Genomic DNA, 18,798 nt, shown 5'->3' with positions numbered 1-18,798 from the left:
ATATAAATATATGTTATATGTATAATAATGTAAACAGTATATAATTATGCATATTAGTATACAAAAAATTCGATAAATTTTTTTTGTTGTTTTTAAAAAAGGATCTATAGTGGTTGCTCAATTATCTCCTCAAAGACTTTGCTTGTGACCTCTCAATTACAGGTAAAATCTCTTATTAATTAGATCGCGCTTCATTGTCACAAAAAAAAATTAATGGCTTATATATTATTATTATATATATAGCTATGTTTTAATTGTGTACTTGAAGGGAGCCCGAACAAAACCCAAAACTCCAAGATATATATGTGAGTCGCGCAGCACTAGCTGTACTTGACCTGCCAGTGTGACATGGGAGTATGGGACCTCACTGACCGCCTCTTTTCAGTGTACGTAACCCATGTCTTGGAATGCAACGGAAAATGTTGGTCCAATTTTCAAACCAAATTTAACAATACTCTGTCTGGCTTTTTTTTAATCCTTTTTAGGCCCCCTGGAAGCAAGCAGTGACTAATTGGTCCATGACAAGAATAAACACGCGCATGATGAAAGCGGTCGAGTAGGTGACTATTTTTTGGGTATGGAGGAAGAGATTTGGGGCATGGATGAAAAAGACATCATCCCACGCTCAAGCGGGAATGAAGAAAAGAGGACGGGCGGGCATTTTTTCAGAATCCACCCCCGCTAATTAGCTGACAATAATAATATTCGCAGCCTGCAGACTAAAATTGTCGCCGAAAAAAAAAAAAAAAAAAAGGAAGAAGAGAATCCAATCCCACCCCAAAGCCTCCGGATTTGGTCCCCCAACCCCTCTTCAAGAGTCAGGACTCTTGGAACTATGAATATAACCGCACACTGGAGAGAACAGAAACGTACAATAATCTCGTATTCGAAATGTAATGTGTCCTAATTAATTAATTTGGATTGGGATGTAACCAACCAACTTTAATCCTCGCTCGCTCAAGAGTTGGTGTCGTCGTGCTCAGCGTTCTCACCTGAGGCTGCAGAATGTTGGGGTATTCCACTTCCATTCCACCTGATATGACGGCACCACAAACAATGGATATCGTAAGAAAATGCTTTAGCATAATGCCAATTCCACCTGGGTACAATTAAAATATTCACACATATCATACATGTAACTTACCTTGCCCCACAACCTAACTCCTCCTCAATCATCCAATTCAGGCATTTGAACCTGACTATGACTAACCATTCGCATACCAACCAACCATCCATCCAGCTTAGACAAATTCAAACATCCTTCTTCTTTTTTTTTTTTTCTCTCTCTCTCTCTCTCTCTCTCTTTTTAAATTAATAAATTAAAACTGCATAAACAAACAAACAAGCAACCTGGCTGGCATCTTAAAAGTTATTTTTCCGGTTCAAACCCGACATAATAATCGTCTGCCAGCCTCCTTGTTTTTACCTTCTCTTTGGATGTCATCGGGGAATGGAACGGAGGAGTGAGGAGGACTCTTTTGGGCATGCAATCAATTATCAGCTGTAAGGACTGCTGAGAACTAGCAGCATCTGCTAACCTCAAAACCTTCGCGCACTAGATAACCCAAGAAATAAAATACTACTACAGCCAAGTAAAACCCAACCTAGGCAGAAATTTAACATGAAGATTAATTTTTTGACAGCCTGAATTCCTTGAACACGGAGATCTTATCATACAGGACAATGGGCTATTGGTAGAAACATCGCAAATTCTCAGAAACTCGTCAAAAGAATCTGCACTAATGTATGCTCCCAGACCTAATAAGGTTCAAAATCTAACTTCCTTTTTTTTTTTTTTTTTTTTCACCAGACGCTCGCTCCCCTGTACCTCAAGCTTGAACAAGTGCGATATGATATGTAGGGGAGCAATTCGGGACAACCAAAAGCTGCATGACCACGGCAGGATAAGCTTGAACAATCTTGCTGGAGTATAACCATAAGTCTCACGTATTTGCTGATTGTGATGGCAATCTTGGATGGTTATGTTCTCCTTCGTAGGTGACAATCAGCATTGAAGGCTCCTCCAAGCATCTCTCCACATGCTTTCTGGCAGGGCAGCCTCTCATGCTGCTGCACTTGTAGTATCCCCTGCACAGAGATCAGCTAATGTTGAATCTAGGCACTTTGGAGATAAACTCCTCTCCTCAGCCCTCCCACATTGAAGGCCGAGATAAGGTTAGATGTTAGGCTCATAAAATAATTATGTCACGACTTCCAAGAAGCTCTCAAGCACACTAAGAATCAGAGAAACATAAAACACGAATAGGATTGGAGAAGAAACAAATCCTTTTGCCAAACTAAAACTGAATCAGAGACGAGCAAAAATTCCTGGCACTATAGCGTTTTCACTTCAAAATTCAAAGTGGATGAGATGCAATTGCAATTAAAAGCTAAACTATATATCACTCCACCGAGAGGGCACAGTAAAGTAAGTAGGTCAAGAAGCATAATAATCAATCACTGATGATTTTTCTATGGATTTTACTGCAAGTCAAACCAAGCTCCATCATGGAATAGCAGAGACTGGCAATGTACCTGGGATGAGGTGAACCTTTGATTGGTTTCTGGCCATACTTCCTCCAAGAGTACTCATCGGGAGGGATATCCGCAAGCTTGTTACTGATAGCAGGTACTTTGATTGATCTCTTCACCCTGTGTTTCCTGCTTAGGGAATTAAAAAAAAAAAAAAAAAGCGAAGACAGTGACCATAAATACCCCAAAAAAGACATCAAAATGAAATTTGAAAAATCCAAGAGGACGGAAAATAACAACCTTTTCTTTGAGCAGTGACACCGTCCACTGCTTCCACATTTCACACTCCCATCCTCTCCTCTTCCAGAGCATCTTCTTTTGTGCTGATATGTACTCTGATCAGCAGAGCGGGAAGCCCCAATTAAATGGAAGGCATTCCCGTCCAAGTTGGCAACACTCCCATCAATGCTCAAAGAAGATATGAACGACCTAGCGGATGACATGGTAGGAGTGCAGGTTGAACTATCGAAATTCAGGCTAATGCCGCTATTGCTACGTCGATACATCATATCAGCCTGCTGTTTCAACTGTTGCTGCTGAAGCTGATACCTCTGTTGTTGCTGCTGGAGGAAATGGTAGTTAGGTGGTGGTGTTTGTTGGGCAAGCTGAAGAGTATTTTTCCCATGCGAGATGAACTCCAATGAAGGGTTTCCCAATGTAAGGCTGCTTTTGACATTAGAACCCGAATCTTGAACAGGGTTGTCAAGAGAGTTGATGCGAAGAAGCTGAAGGGCTTTGGGTTGATCATCCGTTCTGCAAATTGAGTTCTCAAGGAGGATGCTTGGGGGAAAAGGGGTCTGAATTTTTTTGACCTTTCTGACTCTGGCATGACCCAAAGTAGAATTGAGAAGAGAAACAACTTTCTTAAATTTACAGACGGCCTCTCCAGTTTCCACCGCTAAATTCCTATACTGCTTCTGATCTTGGGGTTGAGATATCAGACTAAGAACTCTGTAACAACTCTCAATAGCTGCCTTATTAGCTTCTTCAACTTCTTCCATAACAACGCTCTCAACCCCAAAACAAGAGAAAAAAGCGAGGGGGTGGAACGGGAACCCTAATCCCCAAAACCCGAAAGGCCTAACAAGCCATACAATCAACCTACCCCTATATGCCAACTAAAGACAAGATCTTCATTCATCCAGTACAGGGAAAACGGTAGTAAAAAACAAACCAACAGCTAGCAGAAAAGGAATGATCGACAAAAATAAGAAATGCTTCCTCAGTTAAATCACATGTAACTAGCACACCAAGAAAAAGGGTTCATCCATAACATTGAAGAGTACCCAAAAGATCTGATTCAATTGGGCAACTAAAAGTCAACTGGAAACGAAAAAAAGAAAAAACCACGAGGGAAATTACCATTCTAGCAGAGACTCCATGAGATATGATAAAATCCCCAAGAAAGGAATGTTGAGAAAAAAGGGAGATCAACTGACCTTGAATGGGAGTATTTTGAATGCTGTATGAAACCCTAGATTCTTCAATATGAGTTAAAAGACTTGATACTTGAAGGGGATGCAATTGCAAGGAGAAAAGGGGGAGGGGGGAGAATGAAAGTGAGAGAGACAGAGGTTGGAAGGTGTGAAAGAGAAGACTTTTGCTTTGCCAGGGAGAGTATTCATACAACTCGAAAGAATACAAAAGACAATCTTTTGAATATTAATTACTTACCTTGGTCACACAGGGAATAAATATTAGTATTGTAGTAGTAGTAGTATCATTATTGCCTTTATATTTAGAGAGAGAAAGTACAGTGACCGAGCATATACAGACAGAAGTCATAGAACAAACTGCTACAATTACACTGGTTAGTGAGTGAGTCAGTGAGTGAGTCGTATTACTACCGTTTGATGACAGAGAAAGGTGACCACTGAGTTTAACAAAAAAAAAAAAAAAAAATTAGAGAGAGAGGGAGGCAACGGAGGAAGCTCTGAGAGGAGGCGAAACTGCCATCTCTGTTTCAGATTTCAAAGTGGGTCCCGCATTTGGACCTTGCTAATACCACTACGTACGGTATAATTAAGGGTTCATTGCATTTACTCCCTTGTAGTTTGATCAAACTACCAATTAGGCCCCAAGATTTGGTCAAATAACAGATTAGGTTAGGCCCTAGAGGTAACTTCTGTTTCCATTTTTAAGCCGTTGCAATGAAAAGACCGGATATCCAAGTCTACCTAGTAGATTTCTTGAAAGTTTTGAAACAAACAATCAAGGCAATAACTATTGGGCAGCAATAACGTCGAGATTGCCATGCTTATTGCTGCTACTTCACCGTCCGTCAACAACTGCCACACATCATTGGCCATCCATCGGTTGCACAATATTGTAAAATTTGCACCCAATCTCTTTTTTTTTTGTTTGTAAATTGCAATTTTTGGATAAAACTTGAGCCAAAAGTCAACATAATTTGTTAAATGAGTCTAAAACGATCACTGCTTTTCTTTTTATTCTCCTGCCAAATCAACAAGAATATATGAAGGATTCATGAATCAACTCATAGACTCTAGTCCTCAAACCTATCTAAACAATTTCAAATACAAAAACTGTTTTCCCCTTTCTCTCTCCGATTCATGATGAAAGTTCCAAATTTCCACCCTCAATTATGCCCAAAAGCCCATCAATAAAGCTTATCATTGCACCTTATTTCTTATCAAATCTTTGCCTCAATTTCTCAGCCTCCAACTCAACATTTTGCCATTCGATTCCTAAACTATACTCCAACTAAACCAAAACATATACCTCTAGCCATATTTCACAACTTTCGTCAGATTGATTTTGTGATGTGAAAATTAGTATGCGGTATTAAATTGATTACATTTGATTTGCAAGACATGCTTGTTAACTTTATCTCAATTGTTCTTGGGCTCACATGTACTAGGGTTATAAAGGAAATAGAAAAGGAGAAGGATTTTGAGATGGAAAGAAAGAGGTTGTGAGAGATAAAAAAAAAATGACACTGTAATTTAATTTATTCCCCTTGATTTTTGTTTTTTGCCCTTTTTGAGAAAACATAAGAGGTAGGGTATTTTTTGGGAGCATCATAACATTATTCCATCATTTCTACATGTTACTTTTCTAATGAGAAGGGGGTAAATGTTATTGGACCATCGAGTCAAAGAGGATTGCTCGTAATATTTCAAACTTTAGGGGGTGTAAAGGCGTTTGATAAAACTATAAGGGATATAAATATAATTAATCCCAAATTTAGAGGAAAACCATCAAAATAAATGAAACAATCTCCATCCGTTGCACCACTTTTACCACTTCCAAGTTTCAATAGGACTCGTGTCTTGTCCTTTTGCTCCGAAAAGCATCTATGACTTTTGAATCCAATGCCTGCATTATTCTACTCGCACCATATTATTGTTTGGAATGTGAGTGCACCCGTCATCGTCATCCCTCGCATAATATTATTCATGCAGGTTTGTTGGGATAGAGTATTATTTTAAATAATTATTATAATATTTTTTATGATTTGATGTATGTGAGATAAAAAAGTAATTGAAACACGTGGCTGCGATGTGAGGGTGATTATCATATAAAAAGATGAGTTGAGAAATGTGTTTATGATACAAGCGAAATATTATTTGACATATTTGTGCTTTCCAAACACTCTTCGTGCTTACGTATATTGCAATATTTTTCTTTGTTTTCATTTTGCACACGAACTCGTCCCAGTAAAAAATTTTTTTAAAAAAAAAATCCCAAAAACGAACGATCTGTACCAAAATACCTATCAATGCAGTAAATTTGCAGTTGGAAATAAAAGTTGACAAGGGTTTAATGCGTTTCACCCTAAATATAATTCAATCAATTCACACAGATATGGCATTACTCATCATAAGGAACTTCCAGCAAGCGGCCACGGTTTTTTGAAAATTTTAAGTTGCTTCATAAGCGAAGAAGTCCATTCCATATGAGAAGGCCTTCGTTTTCTGCAATTAAAAAGTAGTAGCAGCAGTAGCAGTAGCAATTGACTAAAGAAGTTAGCAAGGGACTGTTTGTCTATCTTATCTATGTCTATATATAGATATCTATGCATAGATATAGATATGCCCGCAGTCTCCATATTTCTACTGCTAGTCCACTAACTCCATTCTCTCTCCTCTTTTTTGTTCCCTTGTTGATGGAACTAGTCGATCAAAAATTTGTTTTTCCTTCCCTGTTCTTCCAATCAAACACTGCTACAGTACTACTAACATTTTCAGTCAGCTGGTTGGGGTAATTTGCTTTTTTTAATTTCCAAATTTCCATTTGGCTGGCACGTTTTTTACTTGAGAGACTCAATCCACGCGTGAAGACATTACTCGCATAAATATGTATTAATTTTCTATACACTGTGAGTGTATATGCTTTTATTATTAGATGCATGACACATAATTCGAATTTTAATTTTAAAACCTAAATTTTGCAGATGTGTTGTGCATTTAACGATGACAGTGGATACACTGTCATTATATATAAAATTTACTCTATAAATATTAGTAACACAGTCAAGAAACTTTTAATAATTTAACTATCTTAGTTGCCAGAAAAAAGACTAAAGACTAAATAAGATCATTTTTTGTTTGTTTTAAGCTAATAAAAAAGATCAAATCATCAAAAAAAAAAAAACTAAATAAGATCAAATTAAAGTCATGGATTATTTCATGACTAAAGACTAAATAAGATCATTTTTTGTTTGTTTTAAGCTAATAAAAAAGATCAAATCATAAAAAAAAAAAAACTAAATAAGATCAAATTAAAGTCATGGATTATTTCATGACTTTAATGCTGCTTATGGATCATGCGTATGATAACACATCCGAGCCGTTGTAAAATAGAGAAATTAGTAACATCTAAATAATGCACCCTTTAAGGTGCGTGTATCTCACCTTGGGCCGCCATTGGATTTGTATTGTGCAGCCATTGGACACCGTTATGATCTTTACGTTCCCAGTGCTCACAACGATTTCTTTTTATCAAGTCTCATCGGCGCACCTTATCAAAATGTGCGCCAAAAGTGGGACCAGTTTCATCACAGCCCGAGGAGCATCCCATCGAGCCGTTGCAAGAATTTAGCCACATGAGATTCCCGCTCGCTAAAGCCGACACGTGCATCCGATATTGTTTGAATGGTCAAGATTTAGGCACGTTATCGTGCACTGGAATTACACCTGATTTATACACGATCTGTGGAGCCCCACATATGTGGGAATAGTCGTTGACTTAATCGATCGTCTCCTGCGTGCGTGATCGTGCGTTTTGTGTTTGAGTTGTTGGCACCGATTGGACATTGGAGTGGAATTCCTGGTCCTATTTAATAGATGTTCTTTTCGGTCCATTTATTTGGGGGTGGGCTGAAAGTGGACAACCATAGTTTAGCAGTCAATGCATTCTCTTCGACACATTTAATGCACTTCCAATTTACGCCTTCCTCATTTGCTGAATATGGATACGAGCCGCTATCCCACTGTAGTGAAACAAATCAACATGGGATAATATCAGAAGCCTCCCCTGAAGTCTCTCTTAATAGCACTTGATGCTTTCGATGTTTTGAAAAATATCACTTACCGCCCTTGATAATTATAAAATGACTATGTATTACCCTCACTTCATGCATAACACACATAAAGAAAGTAATAAAAGTCGCCCATTAGTTTCATCTCTGTTCCTCTTCTAGCCATCGCCCACTAGTTTCATTTATTTGCCTTATCGTGGTTATCTTCTTAATTTCCGTCTAATCTGACTATGAAATTGTGTTGGCTCCCTCAACTTGAGATTTTAACAATTCAATTTTGATTCTTTAACATGTGCAAGCTATATTGAGAGTAGGAAAAAAAGTGGCTGATAATACGATAACAAGGAAATGGAGAAGAAAATAAGAAACAAACACTATTGGTGGCGGATTAGCATAATAGTAGGTTTTGTAGATGGAAGGGACGATTGCATTAATGGGTGAAAAGAAATAGAAGAGAATGGAGAAGATAAAAGATATTTGCATCAAAGGAGGTTAGTGTAATTTTCTAAACATGAAAACAGCAAAGTGCAATTATCAGAAACCTCTTTGAGATTTCTAAAATTATCCCAATTATCTTTGGGAAGATGACAGCGAATTACAAAGGAAATTTTCATTTTGCACTTTTGCACTCATTTTGCATTTTGCATTTTGTTTGGATACCTCAATTATCCCAAATAATATTTCGCTTGCATCATAGACACATTTTCCAACCCACCTTTTTATATTTCCAACCCTTTTATCTCACATACATCACATCACAAAAAATGCTACAGTAATTATTCCAAATAATATTTCAAATAATACACTATCCAAACACTCTAGGCAGCCAAAAAACGAGAAGAAAAGCCGATAAAAAGGAACATCCAAAAGCGACATTTATAATCTCATTATAATCAAGTTGACTAAACAACCTATCTACACAAAGCAAATCAAGGTATGCTGTGTAATGCAAGAGGCATAGACTTCATCAGGTTAACTTCTTGAACTGGCTAATCAAGTTAATTTTGCAAATGATTAATTAAAATGGTAATTAGTTGAATCAGATGATGACAATAAACTTTGAAACTTCTAGGATTCACTCAAATTCTATTACACTTTGCTTTTGTCCAAAATCTTCTATAGCTGCCAAATGTATCATTGTTTCCTTCCCCTCCCTTTCTTGGCTGGCTGTGCCTCCATATGTTCTTTCCCACTAACTTCTGATATGTCAGCTGCAGAAAAGGAAAATCCATCAGTTCCTTGAACAAAATGAAAAGACATCTAAAAAAGATACTAAAACGAAATCTGAAAGAATCTCAACCAGCAGCAAAAAAACACGGTGGAGAAAGAGGTAATCTATGGTGAAAAGGTTACTTTAGAGTCGAGAAAATATTAAGACAAGGTGGTTTTAAAAGTCCAACAAATGAGAAAAGACTTCTTATCATTCTCAAAGAAAGATGCACTTTGCAACAGTTTTTAAGCAAATACAATCAACATGATGCTGGCACTAAGACATCATTACAACTTAAATGAGAGCAACAATACCTTCAGGTCCACGAGCCATCAATGTGAAGAATATGTTATTGAGCTTCTCCATCTTCTTGGCATCCTGTGCTTGGTCTGTCTTAAACTTGATGCACTAATTAGGAAGTAAGAAAGGAAAAAAGTCAACATCACAAGAGGAGATAAACACCGCAAAAACTTTAAAACCTGAATTTACAAAAACTTCTTCAAAATGTCAAGAGTTATAACTTGTATATTTGATTTAACATTCCATAATCTTCCCCATAGATTAGTGAAGCCCCTTGAGATCCTTCCTTTCCTTTGTTTTTTTATTGCAAAGTAGCCTGGGATGCCACGCATTCTGGATCTAGCGATCATTTATGCAGACATTCAGAAGAGTAAACTGGAAAGTGATTGTTAAAATGCATCTAGATCACTGCACCTAATGGAGCTCATGGTTGAGAAGCAGGGTATGCTGCTTCAGGTACATGAGCAACCACGAACAGTAGACAAAGCAATGATTCAGGTTTTCACATGCTCTTTAGAACAGGCACCAACATTTTACTAATCGCATACATAAACAATAAGAGCAAACATCAGGACGCCCATATTAAACGGCCCCAGAGGAATGTAAGAAGCCTTAACATGCATAAGAAATGGGGCGGGGCAGATAGTTAAACACAGATGCATAACTTTTGAGCCTACTTTAAAGCATGCCTCTTCAGAAATTTCTTTAAAATGCTTCAAATTAGATTCCTATGGGGAATTTAAGAACAAAATCAACCAGCTGTGTAACCTGAAATCATCTTTTCCTTGTTCTTCTTTTTTTAAAGCATCCAAAAAGTATATAATTTAGATATGCAAAACCAGCATCAAAAGATGCATAAAAGACTATGGATGAAGATCTTAAATGTCCCAAGCATTTGCCTGTAATATATTTTGCTCTGACAATCTTTTACTCCAACAATTACTTCTAGGCTGTTTTCGGTTTGGCAGCATGCAGAAACCTATAATCATTAAGGACATACAGATACTTTGATCCTAATATTGAGCATGTGAACTGACGATCATATCCATAGAAATGAGGGTACATCATAACAAGTAGAATAGATTGCATAATCTATGATGCATCGGTATTTAGGAGATAATTAAGAACACATTTTGTTTTTGACTTTAGCAAGACATTGGCATGATCAACCATGTAGTTCTTATTTCCACGCCAGATAACAGGAACTTACCCAAAACTAGTACCACAAGGAAAATTTTCCCTCAACTCCCTGATGTTTTATCCCACTTATATTAAGATGCCAACATGAAAGCAATTCATGCAGTCAAGCATCACAGAAATGGCCTTTGGGACAACTATGTCTTATTGAACAATATTTGGGAAAGGCAACACATTTCCTTCCCTCAACCAAGAACCAATTAAAACCTTTACATAGGACTCTCAGACCACTCTGACAAAAAATCGTACTCTACACATAATTTAGTCACATAAGCAAATTCTTGAATGCATTGGAAAATATGTACTTCTATGCAGACTTCCAAAAATAAAAACTGCAAGCCACTGAATGGACAAAATCGTATACCTGGAGATGTATATTCATTCAATAAAGACCAAAAGATAAGCAACTCCCAAAGGTTTGTGTAATAAACACGAATGACACAGTCTGAACTGAAAGCATACCACCCTCATAAATAAACAAAATTCCATGGAAATTATACAGGTAATATCTTCTCTAGAAAAAGAAAATTTCAACCCACCTAGTTGCACATTAGAATAAGAGTATAAAACGGGCTTCAGTCAAAACCCATAGACAGAATCAAGAAAGAACAATCAATTATTAATGAAAATCCCTCCCACACGAAGACAGGAGCTTAAAATCCTGCCTCAGTTGTATCAACTAACTCAGCGTTACTCAAATTTCCAACGCGTAATACCACATCATAATCTCTGACAAAGAATCAGGAAGCAAGAAAACCATTCCGTGGATGAAGAAATCAATCAAACACCTAAACTTCAATTTCAACCAAACCAAACAAAACTATTCCAGACGAAGCTTGTTGTAGTACCGAAATACGAAGCATTTATTGCAATAATCCAATTAAATAGCTAAAACTGAAATAAATTTCTCTTTACCTCTTTATCGTCTGTGACCTTAAGGACCAACTTTCCATCACAATGCCTGTATTTCATCACGTACCGCGTCTGCATTACAAGGAAATAAAGTCAAGTTATTGCTCACCGAAAACTTAAAACCTAGACAAGTAAATTTGGGATACAAACCATATCGTGTCCTTTGAAGATTACCTTTTCGGGATCGGCACGAAACAACTGTACGGACCTTTCCACGAAATCGTCCCAGGAGGTTAGGTAAACCATTTTTTCTATATGATTTGTTTTGAATGTAAATACACAGAATAAAAACGGAAGAAGATCAGAAGCCGGAGAACGTAGTTGTTTAGTCGTCGATTGGCCGCAGTAGTTCTCGGTCACTGGAGCGGGGGAGCAAGGTTTTGAGCCTTTTCTAACTCTGGCCCAGGGGGGTTTTTATTAGGTGTTTAGGGTCCCGGTGGAACCGTGGAAGATAACAAGGGCAAAGTTGTCCACGGGAAAATCCCGGTCATGTCTCTCTTTTTTTCCCACTCTGGTATTGATTCTATTGACAAGGTAAAAACCTCCTTTTCTGAGTTGGAAAGTTGGATTGACTACTGATAAGGCCGCAGCATTGAGTTGAGTAATGCATAAAAGTGACTGCGCAGTAATTTAGCAGTTACCTCACAGGGAGTTGTGCTCTGAGTGCTGAAACGACGTCCGAATCACATCAGAGCCCAGGGGTAACGTGTCATAATGTACCCGAGTCTTTGAGACACCGTCACCGTCACGTTAGCTTCTCACTCCTTCCCCAGCTTTGGCGCCTTCGTTACCTATACATTTATATAATTTTGTAGTTGCTCTTCAGGCACTTCAAACAATGTCCTGTTTGTTCCATTCGATATGATCAGCTAATCTTCAGGATATCTTGCGCCTGTCGAGACAAACGCTGCCTTAAGAGATCATAGCACAATCTTCTTCTTCTCTCCATAAAGGCAGCAGCAGCAGTGGTTCATTTCATCAGTAGTTCGAGTTCTTAGCAAACTCGTGAAACCATGGCAACTTCCAGAGGCACGTCTTTAGTTTAGTCTCGCTTACTACTATAGTACTACTTAAAGCTCTAAAATCGCGATTTCAGACATTGTATTGACATGCATGTGGCGTTTGTTTAATGTTTTCTGCAGAAGCAGAACAACGTAATCGAGCTTTTCTAAGGGCAGCTTTTGACGGAAATCTCACACTACTCAAGAGTAGGCTTTACTAGTGTTTTGTGTTTTACTTTTTATTTTCTTTGGTTCTTTTGTGTCTTTGGCGAAACTGTTGTTAAAATCAGGGTTTAATCGGGAAACTATTTCTATCTGGTGAAGCTTTTGGGAAGTCGCATTCTGGATTTAAGGACCCAAACGGCCGAACGGCGCTTCACCTGGCCGCTGCCGCAGGTAAAACGGAGATATGCGGCTACTTGATTGACCAGTTGAAACTCGACATGGATGGGAGAGATGATGATTTAGGTTAGAGATTTTTTTTCCTGGCCCTCATTTATTTCATTTTCAATTTGATTGCTTTTATTATGTGCTTGATTTTCTTAGTTCAAGTCATCAAGTCTTTAAAATTCGTTGTCATTCACAGGATGATAATAATAAAAAAAGAACTAAAAGATTTTGTTGTGTGACTCTGTAGATGGATACGGAGTTGGTAAAACTAATTCTGTTACTCTCAGATGTTGTAATCCCCATAGCTTGAAGGAACTTGAGATTTTCTCCTGCTTTTTTTTTTTTTTTTTTTTGTCTTTAAAATTTTGATGTTTAATCTGATCTCTCTTACTGCCTATGTGGCACAGGTGATACACCTTTGATTCTGGCAATTGTGGAAAATCATAATTCAACCGCTGCCTTTCTAATTGAACACGGTGCAGAGATCATGAAAAGTAATTATAAAGCTTTTACTCCCCTGCACTACGCTGCTGAAGAAGGTTTTGAAAGCGATTACAAGTACTTTTTAATTCTTTTTTATTAACGGCCATTGCACTTCTCGTAGTGTTGGTAGCTATCCACGGCCTGGATATAGAGTTTTAAGTGCTTTAGGTGTTATTGGTAACTAGGCAATACGTGTGTAGGAAACAAGGAAATACTACAACTTTTGATCTCCAAAGGTGCTGAAATTGATAGCAATTCTGAATCCGGGACACCATTGCAATGTGCTGCACTCTCTGGAAAAGGAGAAGCTGTGAAGATCTTATTAGATAACAAAGCAAATGTGAGATTTACAAAGTTTGTGCTGCTTATTTTATTCCTTCCTTCCCTTAATCAGCACCTTTGTATTTTTGGCCCAAATGTTTCTGGATTTTTTATTTATAATAAGCTTTTGTCGGATCACATCAAAATCTCTACTCCTATGTTCAGAAGCATTTAAACGGTAAATTTTCAAGTGTATTGACTTTTAGCTTATATTCATTTCCCTATGTTACTGACATAGAGAGCAAACTCAAGCGTTTTTCACTGAAATTGGTAAACACACAGTGATGCTGCTGTGTCCTTGAGAATACTAGTGCATGTTCTTCTTAGCTCCGCCCAGTTTCCATGCGACTTTTTATTATCTCTATTACCATGTTTTATTTTATTACTCAAGTGTTTTTTTCTGAAGCATTGCTTTTGCAAAAATTATTTAGAAAAAACATGTGCAATCCACCTTCTGCAGACTTTTATCTAAGAGACTACCTTTTGCTATTGTTTCCTTTAAAACGTCACATTCTACCGTCTGCACATTTCATAAATATTACTAGATTTCACAGTAAATGCAATTCGCTTTTCCCTATAACTTTGGTCAACTTATTGAATATGCATTTGCATATAGAAGTTTGGAGATGATTTGGATCTTTCATTCTGGATATTGTGGTTTTATGGGTTTTTAAAAATGTTTGTGTTTTTCAAATTATCTGTGCTTATCCAGTCTTTACATGTTCTTTGTGTGAAATCAGGAAGATTAGATTTGTTAGGTTCTTTTGCTTGCACAGTTTTTGCGTATAAGTTGTATGGATTGTGACTCAATTTCATTTTACATTCATAATCTTCTCTTAATGTTCATATTGTTGTTTTGATCTTTTGTGCAGCCAAATTCGGTTACACAGCTTTATTTTCCACCCCTGATGCTTTCAATTATTGCCAGGTCGTTCAATTGCCTTGACCTGTTGCTTAAGGTATATGTCCAAGTTTATAGCAAATGTCTTGACTCATACACTGTTTCTTCATCGCATTGGTTATGGTTGCAAGCTATAGTAAATATGAAAAGGATAACAACGATGGAAAATCCATTTGCTTTGAAGTTTTTCCTTGAAGTGTAAGATATTGAACACTTGGACCGTTCAGTTTTTCTGGAATTGAAGACGAAAACCATAATCAAATATGGTATTCCTATAATTAACTATTCCTCTGGGCAATTGCTGATAGTTTTGTTGTGTGCTTCAGTAAGCTGAAACTGAGAGTACATGTCACTTTTTACTATGCCTTCATGTCAAAGTATACAATTGTCTTATGCGCTTTTGTTTATCTTTATTGTTAGTGATGCTAATTGTGATTTGACACGAGGACGAGATTGTTAGGAATTGTTCAACATGTTACATAAGTTGATTGCTTTGATGGCAATAGTTCCAGTGCACATAAGGTGGAGTATATTTTATTGCCATTAGTTTCAGTGCATGTAAGGTGTAAGTTGTGTGTACAAATGTGCAAGTGACTGATTTCATGTACTCCAAAATCTTCTTTCATGCTTGGATTTCTTTTTCTTCATTGGTACAGTTGAAGGTTGATTGTTCGAAGTTCTCTCTATATTGCATGTTTATGTAATCTTCTTTTTTTTCATAATCGTCATCCAGGCTGGAGCTGATCCAAACCTTGGTTCATGTGGAAAGACTCCTCTTATTGCAGCAGCTTGTGAAGGGGAAACTGAAATTATCAACTGCTTGTTAAAATCTGGTGCAGATCCCAATGCCAGAGACAATGTAAATTGCCCTGTTTTCCCCACTCCCAAAACTAGCCTCTGTCTCTCTTTCTCAGCTGTTTTTTTAACTCATGTGTCTTTTTTGTTACTAGGTCTTAGTTTTATGCAAGAGTTGAAGATCTATCTCTTATCATTGCTATGGTCCATTAAGCTTGTTTTGTGTCTTATTGTTACTGACGGACATTAATTCAATATTGTTGATTTGTGATATATATGTTTTTCTATCAATTTTTTTGGGTAGTTATCTATTCATTTATTTACAACAGTTATTTCAAGTTTCTTTTCAGAATTGGGTATTCTTGGTAACCAAATATGATATGCCTGATTCTGCGTTTTTTGGTCATGTTTGCTATGTAAAGTGACTGATTTAATTCAGCTGAGTTGTCTGTGGTTCTGAGGAGACTTTATGAATTTGAATTCTCTATCTTTGTTCTTTTGTTCAATTCTGGAGAATTCCTTCTTTAATTGCCATGTCTGATTTCAATTTCGTAATATGAATCTCTTTAGTCTTGTATTCTATTTTATAGATACTCAAAAATATTGTATTCTGTAATTACTCTGAAGGAGAGTAGGAAGATGAAAGTATGATGAAGATTTTCTGGAGCAAACAATTTCATAAATGCTTTTCAATATGATTATTATTTAGCTTAATTCAGAAGAATGAAACAATTCCTGGATCTCTCTGCCTATATTGCAGTGTGGTGTGACACCATTAGAACATGCTGCTATGCGTGGAGAACATGCAGCAGTTAAGGTTCTATTTCCCATTACTTCTCGGATTTCATCTTTTCCAGACTGGAGCTTTACTGGAATAATGAAGCACATATGCTCTGCAAAAGCTAGGAAACAGGTTCTCATGTTTTATGACTAATTATTCGGATGTTTGCGTTTAGGTTTGTGCCCCTGTTAAACTTCCTGCTTCAGGAGCATCCAAAGATTGTGTTCATCCATTTTTTTTGGGTCTCTCTTAACCCACTGAATATCATCTCATCCTTTATATTTTTCTTCAATAATCCTGGCTTTCTACATAACGGCTGAGTATAAGAATGGAGGAGCATTTATATTTATTTGTAAATTAGAATTTAGAAAATTTTCTTCCCTATGTAAATTGAGGATATCTTAAAAATCGAGCATTTTTTAGTCTGGACCTCTAATTCTAGTGTGCTTTTTATTTCTTCAGAGAGACTGTAGGAGAAGAGAAGTTTTTCAAATGTCAAAATCTAAGGGGGAGGATGCATTTAAAAGAAAAGATTACTTGGATGCAATTCATTGGTATACTGAGGTAGGCATGTTGTCTCATTTCTCAGAGGCATTAATTTTGTATTTTGAGGGGTTTTTTTCTAATTGAATTCTGAAGAAACGTACATTTTTTTTTGTTTCTTCAAACTTCATATGATCCTCTTGATAGATGGTTCCATATCTGTTGCAAAGATTGCATTTTCATTCTTCTTGAGAAACCATAATGGGTGATGCTCTGTCACTAAGTGGATTTTGGCGTCACTTGCAGGCTAACCTTGCGGATCCTGCTGATGCAACAATATATTCTAACCGAAGTTTATGCTGGGCGCTCTTGAATCAAGGCAGTCATGCTTTATCTGATGCTGAAATGTGTGTTAAGCTTCGGCCTATGTGGGCTAAGGCGCACTACAGAGAAGGTGCAGCATGGATGCTTCTTAATGTATGCTGTTTCTGTGTGCTGCGATCTTAGTTTCTGAAAATGGATTTTGATAAGTATGGTGTGATAGATAGTGTGAATATCTTTATTGGCATGCAGGACTATCCAAATGCATCCCAATCATTTTCTGAGGCTTTGAAGTTTGATCCTGCTAATAAGGAAATTCAGAAGGCACATAGGTAAGACTGTTTGTTGTTTTTTGGTTCCTCTTGAAATTGGCAATTAGCAGCTATTGGTTCCTTAGGATACTGACTTACTTAAGTGGCAACCTGACGTTCCCTTTTTCTATACTGTTGTTCTTATGCAATGCCTTCTCTTGGCTTGTAGTCTAATGAAGCTGAACATTTGTGACAGGGAGGCTGTCGAAGCTGCATTCGGTATCCCAGTGTCAGAAAATATGAGAATTTTGCGCATATAGCAAGTCCATTAGAAAATGGTTATTCGGGGGACTTGTAATATCATATTTTGCTATATACTATCTTGGAAGTGATAAAACTCAAATAGTAATCTCTCTTGGTATATAACTATATAGCGTAAATAGGCATTCGCTATATCTCCTTTCTTTTTGTGCTCATGGTACTTTTGTTCCCGAATGTACTCTGGTGGTATTTGCATATGATGTTTCTACATCTTTTTACTTCAGAATTTCCAGCCAGTGTATATTTAAACTATTTTTTTTGGACAAGCTTCAATGCGAAGTGTGCTGCTACTCATCAGTTGATGGCAAAGTATTTGCTGCCTTTCAAGATGCTAATGCTAAGTATCTTCGAAACCAATTAGAATTTCACAACTACTGAGGTGTTACCTCTTCCTTTAATTAACCGGGAAGGGAATGGAGGAAATAGGTGAGGACGTGGTTTCTCTCCCGGTCTGAAGGTCTCGTGATCAGAGCAATGGAAGACGTCTTAATTTCTGTTGCTCATGAGTTGTTCCACGTTCTTTCTTGCTCGTGAACAGCTTTGCATCTTGCTCTTTGCTTTTGTCTCTTGTACTGTATATTTCTCGAGTGTTGAAGACAATACGAGGGATTTTTTTTCCTGTCCCTTTCATACCTCCTGTCGTTCCCTACACTCTTCTTACCTCCCAAATTGTTAGGTTTAAAATTTGAACTTGGCAGCAGAAATGTGGAAAGCTCTTAGGGTCTTTTCCTGGTCATTGGGGTAACTTCAGTGGTTAAAGAATTAGGCCTTATGTATGCACATGAATATTAATCACTTCGGAATGGTGAACACTGCAGAGTCTGGTTTAGAGAGAGGCTATTTTTTTTTTTTGTTTTATTTGGTGGTGACTAATTTAAGAGACTTGTGATGAAGAAGTGGACAATGAAGGCTAGATTATTAATTGGCTAGGCTCGTGTTACGGCTAACAAACCCGAACGTTTTTATGTCAGTAGGAATCTGGATACGACGTACTTGTTTCCCCCAGTGTCGTACCCTTTTGTTGTCTTAAAAAATAGCCACTCGTTACTGCTAAAACCAAACCAAATAAATGGTCAATGAAGTATAATTTAACGGC

At 37.3% G+C, this 18,798-nt stretch overlaps 3 protein-coding genes across 3 annotated transcripts; 1 reads left to right on the top strand and 2 right to left on the bottom strand.

Annotated features, from left to right (window-relative positions):
- Positions 1-1,537: 1,537 nt before the first annotated feature.
- On the bottom strand, positions 1,538-4,160 carry LOC113764599 (probable WRKY transcription factor 21). Its single transcript, XM_027308549.1, has 3 exons — positions 2,773-4,160; positions 2,536-2,661; positions 1,538-2,088 (listed from the first exon to the last, which is right to left on the bottom strand). The coding sequence occupies exons 1-3, from the start codon at positions 3,531-3,533 to the stop codon at positions 1,944-1,946; spliced, it is 1,032 nt and encodes a 343-aa protein (XP_027164350.1). The 5' UTR covers positions 3,534-4,160; the 3' UTR covers positions 1,538-1,943.
- A 4,725-nt stretch (positions 4,161-8,885) lies between these two features.
- On the bottom strand, positions 8,886-12,065 carry LOC113780624 (signal recognition particle 9 kDa protein). Its single transcript, XM_027326409.1, has 4 exons — positions 11,829-12,065; positions 11,658-11,726; positions 9,560-9,653; positions 8,886-9,246 (listed from the first exon to the last, which is right to left on the bottom strand). The coding sequence occupies exons 1-4, from the start codon at positions 11,898-11,900 to the stop codon at positions 9,170-9,172; spliced, it is 312 nt and encodes a 103-aa protein (XP_027182210.1). The 5' UTR covers positions 11,901-12,065; the 3' UTR covers positions 8,886-9,169.
- Positions 12,066-12,667: 602 nt separating this feature from the next.
- Positions 12,668-17,865, top strand: LOC113773918 (inversin-like). The gene is made up of 12 exons (XM_027318516.1): positions 12,668-12,683; positions 12,797-12,862; positions 12,980-13,123; positions 13,453-13,584; positions 13,729-13,868; positions 14,722-14,808; positions 15,484-15,609; positions 16,306-16,458; positions 16,789-16,890; positions 17,116-17,286; positions 17,383-17,462; positions 17,638-17,865. The coding sequence occupies exons 1-12, from the start codon at positions 12,668-12,670 to the stop codon at positions 17,699-17,701; spliced, it is 1,281 nt and encodes a 426-aa protein (XP_027174317.1). The 3' UTR covers positions 17,702-17,865.
- The last annotated feature ends 933 nt before the right edge of the window (positions 17,866-18,798 follow it).

Source organism: Coffea eugenioides, chromosome 1, assembly GCF_003713205.1.
Source record: "Coffea eugenioides isolate CCC68of chromosome 1, Ceug_1.0, whole genome shotgun sequence".
NCBI classification, from domain to species: Eukaryota; Viridiplantae; Streptophyta; class Magnoliopsida; order Gentianales; family Rubiaceae; genus Coffea; species Coffea eugenioides.
The sequence above is the reverse complement of the archived record's forward strand: the minus strand, read 5'-3'. Positions and strand labels throughout refer to the sequence as shown.